The sequence below is a fragment of the Choloepus didactylus genome, chromosome 10 (genome assembly GCF_015220235.1).
Source record: "Choloepus didactylus isolate mChoDid1 chromosome 10, mChoDid1.pri, whole genome shotgun sequence".
NCBI classification, from domain to species: domain Eukaryota; kingdom Metazoa; phylum Chordata; class Mammalia; order Pilosa; family Megalonychidae; genus Choloepus; species Choloepus didactylus.
This window is the reverse complement of record NC_051316.1, coordinates 12,898,621-12,919,147: the sequence shown is the minus strand read 5'-3', so window position 1 is coordinate 12,919,147 and position 20,527 is coordinate 12,898,621. Positions and strand designations below refer to the sequence as shown.

At 40.0% G+C, this 20,527-nt stretch overlaps 1 protein-coding gene and 1 pseudogene across 2 annotated transcripts in view; both read right to left on the bottom strand.

Annotated features, from left to right (window-relative positions):
* The window catches only part of MFSD14B (major facilitator superfamily domain containing 14B), a 113,567-nt gene extending 96,602 nt beyond the window's left edge, over nucleotides 1-16,965 (bottom strand). Inside the window, exon 1 of one of the 2 annotated variants that reach the window (XM_037797220.1) lies at nucleotides 16,519-16,965. In XM_037797220.1, the coding sequence (XP_037653148.1) occupies nucleotides 16,519-16,626 (108 nt within the window). In that variant the 5' untranslated portion in view covers nucleotides 16,627-16,965. The remainder of the gene's footprint in view (nucleotides 1-16,518) is intronic. The other variant, XM_037797219.1, reaches the window with a different exon arrangement.
* Nucleotides 16,966-17,035: 70 nt separating this feature from the next.
* Nucleotides 17,036-20,527, bottom strand: part of LOC119505237 — a 103,916-nt pseudogene continuing 100,424 nt past the window's right edge.

Below are 20,527 nucleotides of genomic sequence, written 5' to 3'. Positions count from 1 at the left end.
CTCCTTGGGCCATAAAAAGAATAATACAGCTAGTTAAGGATCAACTTGACTCTGCCCTAAGCAAGCCTATTCAAGTGCATTATCACCGGCTTCACCTCGCTGACCAGGGTTTGGATCCAGATCATCTGACTGCTACCCACCCTTACGGGTAAGAAACCCCCTCCTACGGGAGCAGCATATAACTCAAATTATGCTTCTAGCGTATGCTATGATTGGTACCGCTGGGTGCGAGGCAAAGCACTGCAAAGGAGGGCCAAAGCAACTAAAGGCCATTTTCGAGCTCCTTGAGAAATATGCCTCATTTGCATAGGGGTTTTGCTCTGCCAAAAACTCCCCTCCCCAGAAAAACAGAGCCACAAACAACTTGGGGAATGAGGCCTCTATTTCCCCCAGCAGGTTAATGCCAAAAGAGTGCTCAATCAGCATTCTTCCTCCATCCTTTTGAAAAACAAAGGGAGGAGATGTTGGGGATGATTAAGGTAGCATGTATAAAATCCACCCTCAGCGATGCCGGAGATATGCAACATGACCGCTAGGGCTGATGCAATAGCGGCTTAAGTTGCCCTCAGCCTTCTATGGAAGTGATAGCCGTTCGTGCCTAAGATTCCCACCTAGAGTGCTAGCTTTACTACCTGCCTTCTACCCCAGCAACAGTAGCCAACAATCCTGTGCTAGCCTTACATCTGCCATCGCCCTAGCAACAGCAGCCACCAATCCTAGACTGCCACCCGCCCTTGCTAGCCACGCCCCCTCTCTCCTAGAGTATATATGCTCTGCCCCTTCAATAAAGATTTGCAGCTTGATCAGAAACCTGTCTTGCTGTCGTTCTTCGTGTCTCTTGTCCCATACCATTCTTCCCTCGCAGGAGCTGGAGCCTCGGTTGATCGTCCCGCGGGCCAGGACACTAACTGAAAAGACACTCAAGAAAAAGATTCCACTGACAATAGCTACTAAAAAAATCAAGTATCTAAATCAAGTAACCAAGGATGTAAATGACCTCTACAAAGAAAATTACATAACTTTACTAAAAGAATAAAAGGGGGCCAAAAGAGATGGAAAGATATTCTGTGATCATGGATAGGAAGGACAAACATCATTAAGATGCCAATCCTACCCAAACTGATCTACACATTCAATGCAATTCCAATCAAAATTCCAACAACCTAATTTGCAGACTTGGAAAAGCTTATTTGGAAAGGAAATTTATTTGGAAGGGAAGGGGGCCTTGAATTGCTGAAAACATTCTAAAAAAGAAAAACAGAAGTGGGAGGACCTATACTTCCTGACACTGAAGACCACTATAAAGCCACCGTAGTCAAAACAACATGGTATTGGCACAAAGATAGACATATTCATAAAGGGAATCAAATTAAGAAGTTAGAAACAGACACCCAGATCTATGATCGACTAATTTCTGATAAAGCTCCAAATCCACTGAACTGGGACAGAACAGTCTCCACAACAAATGGGGCTGGGAGAACTGGATATCCGTATCCAAAAGAATGAAAGAAGGTCAGATGCCTGGACAACAGAAAACTACAACCTACACTAGAAAAGGCGAGGTTATGAACAGTCAGGGGAACAACCCTGCACTTCAACTCAGATACAAGAATTTAAACTAATGCTAAATCAATTCAAAAAGTTTAGAGAAGATATGGCAAAAGAGAAAAGGCTATAAAGAAAACACTGGGTGTACATAAAGCAGAAATCAAAAATTCAAGAAAACAACTGGCGGAATCTATGGAAATGAAAGGCACAACACAAGAGATGAAAGATACAATGGAAACATACAACAGCAGATCTCAAGGGGCAGAAGAAAACACTCAGGAACCAGAGAACAAGGCACCCGAAAGCCTACACACAAAAGAACAGAGAAAAGAATGGAAAAAACATAAGCAACGTCTCCAGGAACTTAAGGACAAAACTAAATACAGGAATGTACATATCATTGGTGTCCCAGAAGAAGAGAAGGAAAAGGGGTAGAAGCAATAATAGAAGAAATAATCAATGAAAATTTCCCATCTCTTATGAAAGACATAGAATTACACACCCAAGAAGCGCAGCATACTCCAAACAGAATAGATCTGAACAGGCCTATGCCAAGACACTTAATAATCAGATTATCAAACATCAAAGATAAAAAGAGAATCCTGAAAGCAGCAAGAGAAAAGCGATCCATCACATACAAAGGAAGCTCAATAAGTCTATGTGCAAATTTCTCAGCAGAAATCATGGAGGCAAGAAGGAAACGGTGTGATATATTTAAGATACTGAAAGAGAAAAACTGCCATCCAAGAATCCTATATCCAGCAAAACTGTCCTTCAAATATGAAGGAAAGTTCAAAATATTCTCCGACACACAGACAATGACAGAGTTTGTGAACAAGATACCTGCTCTACAGGAAATACTAAAGGGAGCACTACAGACTGATAGGAAAAAACAGGAGTTGAGAGGTTTGGAACACAAATTTGGGTGATGGTAGCACAGCAATGTAAGTACAATGAACAAAGATAACTATGAATATGACTGAAAGAGGAAGGTTAGGAGCATGTGGGACACCAGAAGAAAAAAGGATAATGACTGGGACTGTATAACTTAGTGAAACCTAGTATTTAACAACTGTGATAAAATGTACAAATATGTTTTTTCATGAGGGAAAACAAATGTCAACCTTGCAACGTGTTAAAAATAGGGTGGTATTGGGGGAAAAATACAGTCAACATAAACTCGAGACTATAATTAACAGAATCATTGTATTATGCTTCCTTTAATGTAACAAAGGCAATATACCAAGGTAAATGCAGATAGGAGGGGAGCATAGGGGACGGGTGTGAGACTCTTGGCATTGGTGGTGTTGTCTCTTTAATCAACTTTTATCTAAGGTTATCTTTCCTTTTACTGCTTCCTAGCTGTCATGTTGTTGTTGTTTTCTTTCTTTCTTCTTTTTCCTTTGCCTCTCTACCTTCTTTGACTCTTCCTCCTGCTTTGTGGAAGAAATGTAGATATCTTATATAGATAGTGGTGAGGGAGGTGAACTCATAAATATGTGACTATACAGGGAACCATCAATTGTTTACTTAGGATGGAATGTATGGGGTGTGAACAAAGCCATCTTAAAAAAAATGGATGACAAAAGCTTGAGGGCAATATAGTGAAGAAATAAGCCAGACATATAAGAACAAATATTGCAGGGTTTCACTGATAGGAACTAATTATAATATGTAAACTCATAGACATGAAATATAAGTTACCAAGATACAGAATGAGGCTAAAGAACGGGGAGTGGTTGCTTAGTATGAGCAGAATGTTCAACTAGGTTGAACTTAGATGTTTGGAAATTAACAGAGGTGACGGTATGTGAGAATAACTAACAGTGTTGAATGGTGCATGATTGTGGTTGGAGTGGGGAAGCTCAGAGTCATGTATGTCACCAGAAGGAAAGCTGGGGGTTAAAAGATGGGAATGTATAAAACAGTGAACCTTGTGCTAGGCAATGGCTGAGATTAACTGTACAAATATTAGAAATTTCTTCCATGAACCAATACAAATGTATGATACTACAACTAGAAGTCAATAATAGAGGGGCATATAGGAAAAAAATATATACCTACTGTAAACTAGATACTACAGTTGGTAGTATTTCAATATTCTTTCATAAACAGTAACAAATGTACTAAACCAATACTACGAGTCAACAATTGAGGGGGGTTGGTTAGGGATATGGGAGGATGTGAGTTTCCTTTTTTGTGTCTTTATTTCTTTTCTGGAGTAATGAAAATGTTCTAAAAACAGAACAAAAATTAATTGTGGTGATGGATGCACAGCTGTATGACGGTACCAGGGGCAACTGATTGTACACTTTGGACCTCTGGATCATTGTATGGTATGTGAACAATCACAATAATAAAAAAATCCAAATGAGGGAGAGTTTTCAGACAGACACTGAGACTTTGTGAACAAGATACCTGCTCTACAGGAAATACTAAAGGGGGCACTACAGGCAGATAGGAAAAGACAGGAGAGAGTGATTTGGAGCACAATATTGGGTGGTGGTAGCACAATATTGTAAGTACACTGGACAAATATGACTATGAGTACTGTTGAAAGAGGAAGGTTAGGGGCATGCAGGACACCAGAAGGAAAGACAGACGATAAATACTGGGACTGCATAACTTAGTGAAACCTAGAATGGTCAATGATTGTGATTAAATGTACAAATAAAAGAATGTTTTTACATGAGGGAGAACAAATGAATGTCAACTTTGCAAGGTATTAAAATGAGGAAAAAATACAATCAATGCAAACTAGAGTCTGTAATTAACAATAACATTGTAATATGCTTCCATTAATTGCAACAAAGGCAATATACCAAAGTTAAATGTTTATAAGAGGGGCATATAAGAGAGGGGTATGGGATTCTTGGCATTGGTGTTACTGTCTGACTTTTTTTATTGCATTTTAATTTTATTTTTCTTTTGTTGCTTTTTAGTTGTCATTTTTTTTCTTTTTCTTTTTTCCTTTTCACCTCTTCCTCTTTCTTTGTGGAAGAAATGGAAATGTCCTCATATATACAGTGGTGGTGAATGCCTAACTATGTGACTCTACAGGGAGCCACTGATTGTTTACTTAGGAGGGAATTTATGGTGTTTGAATGAAAACATCTAAAAAATAAAAGGAGGGATACAAGTGCTGACAAAAATGTGGAGAAAGGGATGTACCTAATCACCGTTGGTGGGAAGAAGAATGGTGTAGCCCGTCTGGAGGGCAGTGTGGTGGTTCCACAGGACGCTAAGCATGAGATTGCCATATGGTCCTGCAACTCAGTTATTGGGTATATACTTGGAAGAAATGAAAAGAGGGACATGAATGGACATCTGCACAGAAAGATTTATGGCATCAGTATTCACAATTTGCAGTGGATAGAGGTGGCCTAAGGTACGTCAACAAATGAAAGGAATGGTGTAATGTGGTGTATACCTACAATGGAATATTGAACTGCTACAAGAAGGAGTGAAGCTGTGAGGTGAATGGACATTGAGGACACTGTTGACTGAAACAAACCAGAAATGAAAAGAAAAACATTATAATGCCTCACTAATATGGACTAACTATGATGTGCAAACTCTGAGAATTGAGTCTGAGAGCATAGGTTATCAGGGGAAGGCTTACTGTAAAGGTTCCTTGATTGTAAGCACTTACAGCAGTTACACCTACTCCAGAGCTGTAATGGCTATTTCTAAATTCTGAGATGCTGAGCTCTCTGTGTATAACCTGGTCAGTCCCTGAAACTTTGGGTATCTGTGTGACACCTGAGACTCAGAGCCAGAGTCTGGCAACTATGAATGTTGCCAGCAAATGTTACCCCATAGAGCAAATGTTAAAGAGTCTGAAAAAAGAGATCAGACTTCAATTAGAAATATGAGCAAAATGGACTTGGTTAGGACTAAGGTAAATCAGACTATGGGTAAAGGACAATAATGACAGTGTTTGTAAAACTTCAACTTCTGTGTGAGACCAAAGAAAGAGATGTTTACTAGGTGCAAAATCTATACTTTCTGTAATACATTATAAAATTTAACTTGTATGGTCAGTTTATTCAAACACCATAATTACATGGAATGTTGAATAGCGAGTGAAATATTTGGCTTATACAGGTTAGTGTGAAGCTCCAATACATGCTAAAGTATTTTGGGCAGAGAATTAAAATGTATTTGCAAAGCCTCCTTGAGTAATTGGGGGAAAATGTGGAAATATTAAATCTCCCCCCTCTGGGGAATTAATGATATTCTCACAAGCACTGGGAACCACCAATTTAGAAGGCCAAGCCCTCGATCTTGGGGCTTGCCCTTATGAAGTTTTTTACTGCAAAGGAGAGACTAAGCCTACTTAAAATTGTGCTTGTCATCCCCAGAGAACGTTTGTTGTTGCTCAGATGTGGCCTCTCTCAGCCAACTCTGCAGGTAAACTCACTGTCCTCCCCTCTACGTGGGACATGACTCCCAGGGGCATAAAATCTACCTGGCAACATGGGACATGACTCCCAGGGATGAGCTTGGCCCTGGCATCATGGGATTAAGAGACCTTCTGGACCAAAAGGGGGAAGACAAATGAAACAAAATGAAACTTCAGTGGCTAAGAGATCTCAAATATAGTCGCGAGGTCATTCTGAAGGTTATTCTTATGCATTATGTAGATATCCCTTTTTAGTTTTTAGTGTACTGAAATAGCTAGAAGGAAATATCTGAAACTGTTGAACTACAAGCAAGTAGCCTTTATTCTTGAAGATGATTGTATAACTATATAGCTTACACTGTGTGACCGTGTGATTTTGAAAACTTTGTTGCCCCCATTTCCTTTATCCAGTGTATGGACAGATGACTAGAAAAATGAGGACAAAAAGTAAATGAATAATAGGAAAGGATCAGGGGAATGGGATGTTTTGGGTGTTCTTTTTATTTTAACTTTTATTCTTATTCTTTTATGTGTGTGGTACTGAAAATGTTCAAAAATTGATAGTGGTGAATGCACAGCTATATGATGGTACTGTGAACACTGATTGCAACACCATGGCTGATTGTATGGTATGTGACTACATCAAATTGAATTAAAAAAAAAAAAAGAATGAAAGAAGACCTCCTCCTCACACCCTATACAAAAATTAACTCAAAGTAGATCAAAGACCTCAACATAAGAGACAGTACCATAAAATTCCTGGAATATAATGTACGGAAATATCTTCAAAACCTAGTATTAGGAGGTTGCTTCTTAGACCTTACACCCAAAGCACAAGCAATGAAAGAAAAAAATAAATGAGAACTCCTCAAGATCAAAAGCTTCTCTACCTCAAAGGAATTTGTCAAAAAGGCAAAGATGCAGCGAATGCAGCGGGAGAAAATATTTGGAAACCATGTGTCTGATAAGAGACTAATATTTTGCATACATAAAGAAATCCTGTAATTCAACGACAATGGTACAAAGAGCCCAATTACAAAATGAGGAAAAGCTATGAAAGGCATTTCTCTGATGACCAAATACAAATGGCTAAAAAACACATGAAAAAATGTTCATCTTCACTCGCTATTAAGGAGATGCAAATCAAGACCACAATGAGATAGATATCATCTCACACCAATAAGAATGACTCCCATTAAACAAACAGGAAACTACCAATGCTGGAGAGGATGTGAAGAAACTGGAACTCGTATTCACTGCTAGTGGGACTGTATAATGGTACAGCCACTCTAGAAGACAGTTTGGCAGTTCCTCAGAAAACTAGGTAAGAGTTACCCTATGATCCAGCAATTTCACTTCTCAGTATATATCCAGAAGATCTGAAAGCAGGCACACAAACAGATATTTGCACACCAATGTTAATAGCAGCATTGTTCACACTTGCCAGGAGATAGAAACAATCCAAGTGTCCAACAGATGAGTGGATAAACAAAATGTGGTATATACATACGATGGTATATTATTCAGCAGTAAGAAGGAATGAGGTTGTGAAACATATGACAACATGGATGAACCTTGAAAACTTAATGCTGTGCGAAATAAACCAGAAACAAAAGAAGAAATAGTTTATGTTACCTCTAATGTCAACCCAGGGAAAAACATAAAAAAGTATTGTATAATATAGAATACAGGGGACCCAGAGATAGAAAGAAGCTACTGAAGGGGGAATGATAATCTAATATGTACAGATATGATAATGAGGGTAAACTTAATGGTATGGGAATGGTCAGGTGTGATAATGGTTTGTTAATGAGATTATAAGTATCAGTTATGCATTGAAGATGAACATATTCATAAATGGTTGTTTAAAGGCATGTAACCCACAGAGTAGCACCACAAACCTAAGTGTTAGCATGATATATTCATTAAGTATGACACTGGTACAAAGGGTTAACATCAGAGTGCTACGCAAAAACTACCCATTACATATTAAAGACTGTATTTAATAGGAATATCTTACCAACAGTACATTAATACTAAGGATGAAAAATTAACAGCTGCTAAAAGCTCTGGGACGTATTATGTTAATTTGAAGATGAACATTTTTTCATCTGTTTTTTAGCCATTTCTATTTCTTCCTCAGCTGCTAAGAGCTCTGGGATGTATTATGTTACCTGTACAATCATTATCACTCTCAACTTTCACATCTCAGTGTTTAAAGTTGAGAGTGGTGACAATTGTATAAGTGAAGACAACATAAGAAACTGACAGTTTATCTTGGTATATAATATATATTAAGTGAAATTAGGAACCCACAATTTAAAAATATCAAGCCCTCAACTTGAGGCTTGCTCTTGTGAAATTTAGGATTGAAATGGGAGCCTGAGCCCTCCCATAATTATGCCTGAGAGATACCTCCAAGGAACCTCTTTTGTTACTCAGATGTGGCCTTCCTCTTTCTAAGTCCAACTTGGCAAATAAATTCATTAACCTTCCCCTCAGGAGGGAAATGACTCTCAGGAATGAGCCTGGCCCTGGCAGCGAGGGATTGAAAATGCCTACTTGACAAAAAGTGGGGGAAAAGAAAGGTAACAAACTGACGTCTCAGGGGCTGAGAGATCCAAAATAGAGTCAAGAGGCTATCCTAGAGGTTTCCCTTACACAAGCTCCAACTAGACATCCCAAATGGCCACAGTATGCCAGGCCTTTACCAAAAGTAGTTCCCAAATACCTAGGTCTCTACCTGAGATTCTATAAAATACTCACTCACTAAGTTTTCTCTCTCAAAAACTTAAATCCACCCGTGTTCCTATACCAGACAAGTCCTAAAACAGATATGATAATGAGGGTAAACTTAATGGTATGGGAATGGTCAGGTGTGACAATGGCAACAGCCTCTTTAAGACCAACAATCTTTAAGATCAACAATCCCCATACTGTCAACACCCCCTTCAGTATAAACAAGTTAGGATGCTCACCCCATAGATATCCCTGAAGATGGAAAAAGAGATTAAGTGTGAGGAAGGGGTAGCAACAAACAAGATAAGATTTAAAAAAGATCTACGAATACTGAAACTTTATATATATATATATATATATATATATATATATATATATATATTTGGATGCTGGGGTGTTAGAATAGCCGGAAGGAGGTAAATGAGATGGTGGAACTGTAACCTATAACATCCTTTAAAATTTGCTCTATAGCTACTCATTGAATTGTGCTCTGAAAGTCTTTACTTTTCTATATATATCCTATAAGGCATAATAAGGAAAGAACTGAATGGAAATAGCTGAAGTTGTGGAACTGTGACCCATGACATTCTTTGAAATTTGCTTTCTAACTACTTGTTAAATCATATTTTCAATGCTATCACTGTTATGTATTTATATTAAAGTTCACAATAAAAAAAACATTAAAAAAAGTAAATATCCATATAAAGATTAGTATACAAATGTTCATAGCAGCTTTATTTGTAATAGCCAAAAACTGGTGATAACCCAAATGTCCAACAGATGAATGGATAAATATATTGTGGTACACCATATAATAAATACTACTCAGCAATAAAAAGAACAATCTATTGATATATACAAGAACATGGATAAACCTCAAAATAATCGATGCTAAATTTTAAAAAGCCTTATTTAAAAAAAGGGCATACACTATATAATTTCATTTACTTAAAACTCTAGGAAATTCAAAGTAATCTATAGTTACAGAATATATACCAATGCTTGCCTGGGGAGCGGGACTGGAGAGAGGAGTAGTAAAAAGGGACACGAAGAAACTTTTGAGGGTAATGGATATGTTCACCATCTTGACTGTGGTGATGGTTTCACAGGTATATACACTTGTCAAAACACACAAAAAACTGTATATTATAAACATGAACCATTTATTTTATGTCAAGTACAATTCAATAAAGCTGTTTAAATTAAAAAGCAAATACAAAGCTAACTATAAAAAAGTCAGGCAGTAAGCTAGATAGTTGACCCAACTTCACAGATATTACATGTGTTTGCAGGGATAGAAGATTAAAGATAATAGAGATTTCTCTCCAATTCTCATAAAGCAATGCCCTTGTTATGCCATACTCCAGGGATACATGTCAGACCTTATAAACCATTTGTGAATGTCCTGTGACGCTGAACTGGAGAGACAGAGAGTAAGGTGAGAGCATGAGGAGAGAAACGTGCTCAAGAAAGACAATGAGAAAGAAAAAGATGCTTCCATAGTGTAATTAAACACATTTACATCACACAGATAGCTAACAGTAAAAAATAAATGCATGCCAGTCATGCCAAGAACAATGTACACTTTTACCATTACTACTGAACATTTCCCTGGATAGTCTACTTAATCATAGCTATAAATACAGAAGAAACTACTATAAGTCCTGTACAGAAGTTAAAAAGACTCTGTGAGGCTATTATGAATGTCATACCAATTAATTTGAAATTTTAGACAAAATGGACAAATACTTAGCAAAATATGACTTACTAAGTGACAGAAAAAATAGAAAATCAAATAGAAACCTGAATCGTTCTAGAACAATCATGCCCCAAAAGGTCAAACTAAGCACATTACATAAAAGGAAGCTAGAAACTAATCACATTCATAAGCATAATTTATTGGTTTAAAGACAAATTGATTTATTTCTGAATTAATAAATACTTATTGATCACGTACTTATAATTATGAGGTGATATATATACTTATTGACCACAGTTCAGTGACACACTCTTTCAGATACAAAGATGCATAGCCATAGACCTTCCTTGTCCTTAAAGACTGAATCTAGTAAGAAAAATGGTGGGAAAGGATGGTAAATTATCCTAAGAATTCTGCCTGTACAAGACTTAAGAACCACCACAACACATCTGTGTTATGATAAAGGATAGGTTTGATGATAGTGAATTGACTAAAGAGTTGCATAATTCTAAACATGAAATGTAGATGTTTCTGCCACAAAAGCATGATGTATTTGTTTTTATAAATTGCAATAGATAGCTCAAAAATGTTTTTGCTTTCTCCCCTTGTTTATCTGCTAGTTTGCTTACAGGGTCTGGTTGTGCCAATGTCCCAGTACTATTATATCATTATTGAAACAATCATACTGGTTTCTAACAGTATTAAGAAAGAAATGAAAGATGATAATTATAAAATTTTCCCTAACATGTCCCTAGGTACTCTTTCACTTCTTTAGAAGCAATAGTCGAACCTACTTAATTCAGCCTTTTTTTTTTTAACAGAAGCTGCTTGTGCCGGTTTGAATGTATTGTGTCCCCCAAATGCCATTATCTTTGTGGTCTTGTGGGACAGACATTTTGGTGCTGGTTAGATTTGCTTGGAATGTGCCCCACCCAGCTGTGGGTGGTGACTTTGGTGGGATACTCCCATGGAGGTGTGACCCCACCCATTCAGGGTGGGCCTTGATCAGTGGAGCCACATAAAACATGCTGACTCAAAGAGACTGAACGGGGTGCAGCTGTGAGTGACGTTTTGAAGAGGAGCAAGCTTGCTAGAGAGGAATGTCCTGGGAGAAAGCCATTTTGAAACCAGAACTTTGGAGCAGACGCCAGCCACGTGCCTTCCCAGCTAACGGAGGTTTCCCGGACACCATTTGCCATCCTCCAGTGAAGGTACCGGATTACTGATGTGTTACCTTGGACACTTTATGGCCTTAAGACTGTAACTGTATAGCCAAATACACCCCCTTTTTATAAAAGCCAATCCATCTCTGGTGTTTTGCATTCCGCAGCATTAGCAAACTAAAACACTGCTCTTCTGTATTATTTCCATTTTGTCTATATAATATTCTTGATCTCAAAAATCAACAATAGAAGGACAGCCTACTGCTATATGACACAAGATGCAAGCTGAGGAACTCCAGAAATCGCTGGCTGCCAATACCAGAATGTTACAGACTTGAGAAAGAAAGCATCCATTTGCTGACGCCTTGATTTTGGACTTCTCCAAGCCTCAAACCTGTGAGCCCTTATTGCTTGCTTCTGATTTTTCTCATTGAGAGAATTATACTCCTCCTCACCCAAACTTTTTGAAGATTGAAACCCATCTTCTCCATGGAGCATGCCCATTTTGACACCACCGAAGCCATCTATCTTGGTATAAGGGACAAGATGGCTCTGGGCATGACTCATGGCTGTATGCTGGGAAGATTCCGACAGGAAACTTGCTCATGCTGGTTGATACATACCTTACATGGACTTAAGGTCACACTCAGCTTTTATTAACATGTGTGTTTTGCTTGTTAACGCTCAAGCTTTCTTTTCCTTCCCAACTTAAGCCCTGTCTGTGTTTCACATGCACCTGATTTGGAATCTCTGTCTGGGACTGAGAGAGGCTTGGGAATAATAATTTGGAAAAATCTCTGATTATTTGTCAGCTGCATTGGGAAGATGTGTTCTCAGCTGCAGCTGGAAAATGGACTGTTTCTCTGCAGGGGAGCAGATTTCAATGGCCAAGTTCTAGTTCTTTCAGCCTATGTCTCTCCATAAGGCAGGTTCGGTGCAAATCAAAATTGACCTTAGGCCAAGAAAGGTACAAACAAGAGCCCAGATAAGTGCTTTTCAAAATTGCAGGCAGAGTTGTTTTAGAAACAGCTGTCAGATATAATTTTCCTAGTTAAAACTTCTTTGCCCCACTTGCCCTTATGACGCTTGTTACTGAGAGAAAGAGAAAACTAAGCCTACTTACAATTATGACTAAGAGTCACCCCCAGAGAACCTCTTTTGTTCTCAGATGTGGCCTCTCTCTCTTAGCCCTCTTGGCAGGTGGACTCGCTGCCCAACCCCTACAAGGGACATGACTCCCAGATGTATAAACCTCCCTGGCAATGTGGGACATGATTTCTAGGGATGAGTCTGAACCCGGCATCATGAGACTGAGAGTCTTCTTGACCAAAAATGGGAAGAGGAATGAAGCAAAATAAAGTTTCAGTGGCTGAGAGATTTCAGATGGAGTTGAGAGGTCATTCTGAAGGTTATTTCCATGCATTATATAGATATCCCTTTTCTGTTTTCAGTGCATTAGAATAGCTAGAAGGAAATACCTGAAACTGCTGAACTGCAATCCAGTAGCCTGTATTCTTGTAGACAAGTGTATAACTAAATAGCTTATATGGTGTAAACATGTGATTGTGAAAACCTTGTGGCTCATACTCCCTTTATCCAGTGTATGGACAGATGATAGAAAAATGGGGACAAAAATTAAATAAATAATGGGGGATGGGAATAGGGGATGTTTTGTGTGTTCTTTCTTACTTGTATTTTTAGTCTTATCTTTATTTTTTTGAGTAATGAGAATGTTCGAAAATTGATTGTGGCGATGAATGCACATCTATATGACAGTACTATGGAACAACTGATTTTACACAGTGGATGACTGTTGAGTATGTGAATATATCTCAATAAAATGAATTTTAAAAAATCAACATAAACTTTCATAGGGACCCTCTGAAGCAGTCTGAGGAAAAACAAAGAAAAAGAAAGAAACATCAAATGTCACCAGAAGAATACCGATCCTACCTTGGAACTCTCAACTGGGTAAGCAAGTACAGTATCGGTTTCCTGGAATACACTAAACTTTCTTCTGTCCATGCATTTTTCTTTGCAGCAAATCCTTAATTCTCATCATATGCCCAACTGTAAATGACCCCAAAAGGACTTTCCCTTAATCAGACTACGAAGGCTGAGAGTAATGCAAAGTCTGCATTCACTGAAAATGCAAATAATTCTGCTAAAATAACTCCCAAGTATATGGATATACATATACTTTAGGGAGGGACACAGCAGAGAGGACAATAAAGCAAGAGTTTATTTGATGCGCACACACCTCCCTTTTCTGAAGGGCAATGTTCTCTTGGAGTAAATATTTGATTTTCTTCTATTTTTCAGGTCAATACATCTCTTTGCCATAAAATATAAGGGAGAAGAAAGATGATGCATACGTTTTCCTGTGCATCTAAGAACCTGAAACCATAAGTGTTACCAGAACCAGGCTATAAGAAAATACCTACATATTAAATGATACCAAATTACAGGAGCTGTAGGCCGTAGCAACTGGAAGTATTCTAGACAGAAACCACAAGCAGGAAAAATGCATAATTTGGGGGCACTGGCATATGACACAAGCATGTATCATTACAGGTATTCAGATTCCACACACTCAGAAAAGCACCAGTGCCTGAGCTGCCATCTGCCCATGCCAGTAATCTAAGCACAGAAAGCACAAAGAAAACTCATTCTCAGTATTCATCATAGTTCATCACATCATCAACACCAACTCCATGCTACATGCTCAGGGACAATGAAAGACTGAGCAGGAATCTACTTCTGGCCAAAATTACCATCAGGATCTAAAAGAGAAGGAAATGGCAAATAAACTGAGTGTTGGTAAACTAGCAACTTCAATTAAGGTTGGGATATAGTTCCTATCTAGATTAGAAAATGGGAGAGAAAGGTATACTTTCATCACAAGTGAGAAGATCACCTGTACATTCTGACCATTCAATCATTCATGTAAAAAATTGAGAAATGATAATAACAACTAATATTTATTAGGTATTTACTAGGTGCCTGCTTGCAGCAACTCTTGCAATCCTATGAGGTAAATACTATTATTAATTTGCTCAAAGTTACACAGATAATAAAAGGTGGGACACTGTGATTCCAACCATGCTTAACTAATCACTATGCTAAAGTGCTTTGACTTGTCAGTTTATTTTTCATCATATAAGCCATGGGGAGCCAATGAAAAATTTCAAGGACAGCAGTAATGATTATATTTAAATGACAGATCATGGCTAATCAGCTACGTGGATGTCAGACTGAAGGTAAGACAGGTACAGCAAGGGCCTAAAAGAGAAGATCAGAGTCTTGGTCAAAAATGCTGAGGATGACATGTTGACTGAAATAAGCCAAACACAAAAAGACAAATATTGTATAAACTCACTTACATGAAATATCTAGAAGAAGCAAACTTCATACAGACAGATGGTGGTTTATAGTTGGGGTGTGGGGGTGGGGTTTGGGGGAAGAGGAAGTTGGAAATTTTGAGCTGGATATTTGTTTCTACAATAAAAAGTTTAAAAAAAAAAAAGTTAACCACACACACGCACACAAAATGCCGAGAAACTTAACTATAGGAATGCAGAGAAGACAAAAACCTAAACTTTTTACCTGATAAACTTAAGTGGACTTAGTGATGGACTGGATGTTGTAAGTGTGGGGAGTATATGAAGGAGGCAACCTCTCAAGATTACTAGCTTGGCCACTAGTTAGTAATTACTGTCTGTCAATTCAGAGGGGAGTAGGAGCTGGTAGTTTCGTTTTATTTAGGGTGCAGGAAGATGACAAGCCTATTTCTTACATATCAAATACAAAATGAGAGAAACCAATTGTACAGAATTTCCCTCCCCCTGCCAAAGTAAGCTTCCACATTACAGAGAGCTTATCTTTGAAATGCGGGGACCCCAAAGCTTTTCAAAAAACAACGAGTCACTTGGGCTGGGAGAGGCTTTCAACATCACCAAGCCCTCATGTTACTTTAGACACTAAGTGGCAAGGCTCAGAGTGCAAACTGGTTCTGGTACAGCCAGGACTAGAAACCAGCTCTGCTGACTCCACTCTGCTTACTGCTCCTACTTCACCCACCTTCCCAACTCTACTGCGGACACACCTCACCAAATACGCATGTGTAATCTTTTAGTGGTCGTCTACTAAAAGCAAAATTAGATATGAACACTAAAAAATCTGACGACTATTGCAGATATTTAATTTTCCTAAAATTTCTATTTCTCTTTGGAAAAACTTTTCCATGGTGTCAGGGTTTCTATTAATTGTAACGTTTCCTATTGTATTTCATGTGCCAAATAAACAAAAAAAAAATCTTTTTTAAACTCAGGCACTGAAAAAATGACAGACCAACACAGATCCTCTCTGCTTAGTATTCCACAAGAAACCAAAGCGCCATTGACAAGGCCTGTTTTGCGGAATCCAGTCCAATTAAACCAGGGCTTCCCTTTACGGCTGTCAGAACCCAGCTCGAGCTTATGTAAACCCAGAGAAAGGGACCGGCCCGAACGTGCTGCTCATCTGGGTCTTGGGAGCGGCAGTTTCCTCTGAAATTCCGCTCCTCCGACTGGCCTCGAGAAGGAAGAAGGCTGCGGAAAGGCACTGCCCAGCCTCCACCGCCAACTTCCCGGTCTGCTGTTTCACTCTAGGGGCGTCTTGTTCTAGAGGCTCCTACATATCATCTAAGCAGGCTTGGGCACAAACGAGAGTCCTGAAATAACCGAATTATTGAGATAAACTGCCCCATGCTTGGCTCCTTTTGTCACCAGAAGAGTATGTCTCAGTGAGGAACCCCGAAAGGAGTCCCGGCCCGGCGCTAACTCCGAGCTTCCTCCTTCCAGCTACCTGGCGGGAGGCCCAGGGCCTGCGCGGCCACGTCCCGCTCCTGGCACGACCCCCTTCCACCTCCCACGTCCTCGGGGTCCTCGGGCTGAGGAGACGCGCGGGACGCCGCGCCCGCTCACCGTGCTGTCGCCCGCGGCCTGCGCGCCCGCGCGCTTCTCCGGCATGGCTCCCGCCGCGGCCTCCGACACCGCCTTCTCCCGGGGCTCGGGCGGCGGCTCTACGCTCATGCCGCGGCCATGTCCGCGCCGGTTCGCGGCGCTTCGGGACAGCGGTGACGCCGCGGAAGCGGCGGCGGGGCCCGCGTTCTCATGGGCTCCGCGGCCCGCGGCGGGCTGCGGGTCTGACGGCGGCGCCAGCGGCGACGCGAGGGCTGAAGAAAGGCGACCGAGGATGGAGCCGCGGAAGACCTGAGGAGCCAAGCCGCTGAGCCGGGAGCCGCCGCTCGGGTCGCAACGACTGCGTTAACGCGGCTGCCGGAGGCGTCAGTGGTGGGTCCCGGCGGTTAGGGGATCGTGCCCCACCCCCGTTCCCGTCCCCGTCCCGGCTCCAGCTTCCTTACAGGCCAACGTCCCATAGGAGGCCCCGCCTCGCGCCTCTGCGCCCGGCCTCAAGTCAGGGCCCCCGCACTCGCAGACTCTAGCCCCGCCCACCTCCGGTCCCGCCCACACGCCTTAACGACCCGGAGTCGCAGGCCGCCAGAAATACGTCATCTCCAGGGGTCCCAACTGTTTCTTTTTCTCGAAAGCTGCGGGTGGGGTCTGGCGTGTCATTTCTGGGGCTTTTAGTCGTGCCTGCGTTGATCTTGGTTTGGCGCCAACCCGCCAAACAGATGATTGCTGACTCGCCCAGCAAGTATGTAGGTGCACATGTTCTGACACGGAAAGAGAACCTACAGGTTTGGAATCCCGACTTGGGGGAGTAGCATATGCACTGCTGTAGTCGCTCCTCACCCAGTATCTAAAGAGAACTTGAAGGAGAACTTACCTAAACCGTGGGATGCGTGCGAAGAGCACAGTCTTAGGAATCTCTTGCCTCAGCCCAGAGCCATTTGATACCAGCAATGTGAACTTGAACTGGTTACTTACTCATGGACCTTCATAGGCAAACTGGGAAAATAGTTTACTTGACGTAAATCCACTTTGATCATGTACGAAAATCAGCTGACACTAATCCCTACTCCATGAATGTTATTATTATTATTACCATGACGCAAGAACCTCGGGAGATACCACATCCTATTTTGCATATGTCAACCCAAAGCCTCATAAGGAAAGCTACTGACCGTTTACAAAGCTAAGGTAACAGGACATTATCCTCAAATTTGGGGTCCAAATATAGTCAGGATTTTTTCCTGTAAGATACTTGAGCATCCACTGCCCTTTTCGGAAGAAGAGTACCTCCCTTAAAACGTGAAGACTGCAGAGCTTAGAAACAATGGAGGGAAGTTTTCCTCTACTAGTAGTTTGTTTTCTTAGTTTTTTGTTTTGTTTTAACAATGCAGTGCTCCATAAAAGGCTTGCTCTTCTTGGCTTCTTTGAGGGAGTGTTTTCAAAGCCTGAGGAAGGAAGACAGGTTAAATAGATACTTTCCTCTTCCTCTGTCGTCTTTCTTTAGTTTAGAGGAACGGTTACTAAACTTCTACCATCATCTAGGCTTTGTGCCAGCCACTGGGGATTCCATGTTGAAAAGTTATGTTCACTGCCTTTGAGTAGCTCACAGTCTACTAAGGGAATGCAGACAAAATCACACCTCCTGTTTATAGAGGCAGGCCTACTTGTGGATGCATCGGTGGGTTGTCACATCTAGCTTTCATGATGCTGAGAGCGAGACCCTATTCCTGGCACCCCCTGGGGCTCCAAGGAGCAAGGTGATTGCTCTTGTGTAGCAACCAGGACCATATCCCTGGGCCCCATGCAGCACTAAATCCTGAGTGAGCTAATGAGCCATGTGCACAAGAAGAGTGAGTCACAAAGGGTGGCTCAAAGGACCAATGCTCTAGCTGAGTTTTAGAGCAGTAAATTTTTAGCAGAAGCTGGTTTCCTAGGAAGCTAATGAAACTTAAATTTCAAGGCTCCTCACTTGTATGGGCTCCTTCTAACGCCCTGGGAGGGAGCCGGCAATGTGTTCACCTGCTTATATATATTGGTGAAGTTTCCAAACATAGGATGTTTAACTGCGATCAGTTAGCATCGCCAAATCTATCCAGTCCTCGTGATGTGACTAAGAGCTGAGCCAACACAGAACCAGAGGACTCACAAAGAAAATTTGGGATCACCTGGTTATGAATTCTTTCCTCTCTAACTTTTTATATTGACACAATTCTCTATATTCTGTAAAGTTTTACTTCACTGAAATACTTTGATGCTAAATAAGAAAATGAAAGGTAGTTAGTTGTGTCATCTTTTGATTCAACAAGTTGAATCTATTTAATAAAGAAAAAAAGAAAACCATTGTATAAGGTGTTTTATGCATTGTCCCAATCATAAAGTGCATTTTTATCCTATTGGCCAAATATCTGGATAGTTGATAACTATGCATCAATTGATCTTAACCCTACTACTTGGCTTATTAAAGTGAAATACACACACACAATACACCCATATATACTTACATACACACACACACACACAATTCAATTTACCTTTATTTCCTTAACAAAGTAAATGCTTTCATTAGGGGAAAAATAGAACCTGAAATATAAAACATCATATGTATTCTCAAAATATCAGCCAAAAGGCTCTTACAATCTTCTTTATTCAGTGTTTCATTATTCTGAAGTTTCTTTTTAAGTTATGGAAATACTGACACCTTTAACCTTTTAAGGGTATGTCAGTGCGTTTTTCTGTGTGAACCCAACTCATAAGTATACAGGCAGAGGACAAATTCATAAAGTCAATCATTTAACATCATTTTTTATTTTAATTTAAAGACACAAAAAACAAGGGCTAAGGGAAATTATGCCCAGAGTGGTTTCACATTAGGTAAGCAGAGCAAAGAACGGCAAAGAAAATAATCAACCCACTACAAATAATTTATTCTGTCATTTAATTCTATTTAGCCCCATACCAAGATTACAGTAGTATGAGTGTTTCTAGGTACTTATGCAGTTTAAATTACCCACTTCTAAATGATTGGCTTTCATTTTTGTGTAGAGAAAATTCCTGTAGGATTAGTGGAAGTTGCTGTGAAGAAGGTCAAAACTGATTTTTCTTTTAGAAAAATCTTAGAAATTCTCCTTCAGAACTCATCCAAGGTCAGGCAATTTTGATAGGAGGTTGAGAGAGGGCTACCTTTATCTACAACAGAGGTCACACACACTGGCAGCCAGACAGATTTAACTCACTGCTGTTATTTTTTTTTTTCTTGGCACATTCAATGTTTTTTATTTTTTGCTTGCTGTTTCCTTTTATCTTTAGTTGAGGTGTTCATGCAATAAAGAATACAAATCTTATATCTTGTTTCAGTTTGCTAAAGCTGTCAGGATGCAATATACCAGAAATGGATTGGCTTTTTCAATGGAGTTTTTTAGGTTACAAATTTGCAGTTCTAAGGCCATGAAAATGTCCAAATCAGGGCATCAAGAGGAAGATAACCTTCTCTGAGGAAAGTCTGCTGGCATCCAGGGTTCCTCTGTCGCATGAGAAGGTACATGGCAACATCTTCTTGTCCCTTCTCTCCTGGTTCTGGTTTCAATGGCTATCTCCAAATGTCTCTGCACATTTCTTTCTAGCTCTCTGGGCTTTTACCATCTTTTAGCCTTCTACAAAGACTCCAGTAAAAGATTAAAACCCACCTTAACTTGAGTGGGTCACATCTCCCTAAAAACAACCTAAGCAAAAGGTTCCACCCACAATAGGTCTTCATAGGGTTTTCTGGGGTACATAACAGATCCAAACCACCACACATGTATGCATCATTGATTTTTCACACCCCAATCAAGACATAAAACATTTCTAGCAGTCCAAAAGATTCCCTTGTGACACTCCCACTCAGTGCATGACCCTCACCCTAAGAAGAACCACCCAAGATTACATTTGCAACTTTTTGAACTTCATATAAATGAAAACATACAGTGTGTTCTTTTGTATCTCAACATTTTATAATTGCAATATTATATATATAAGATTT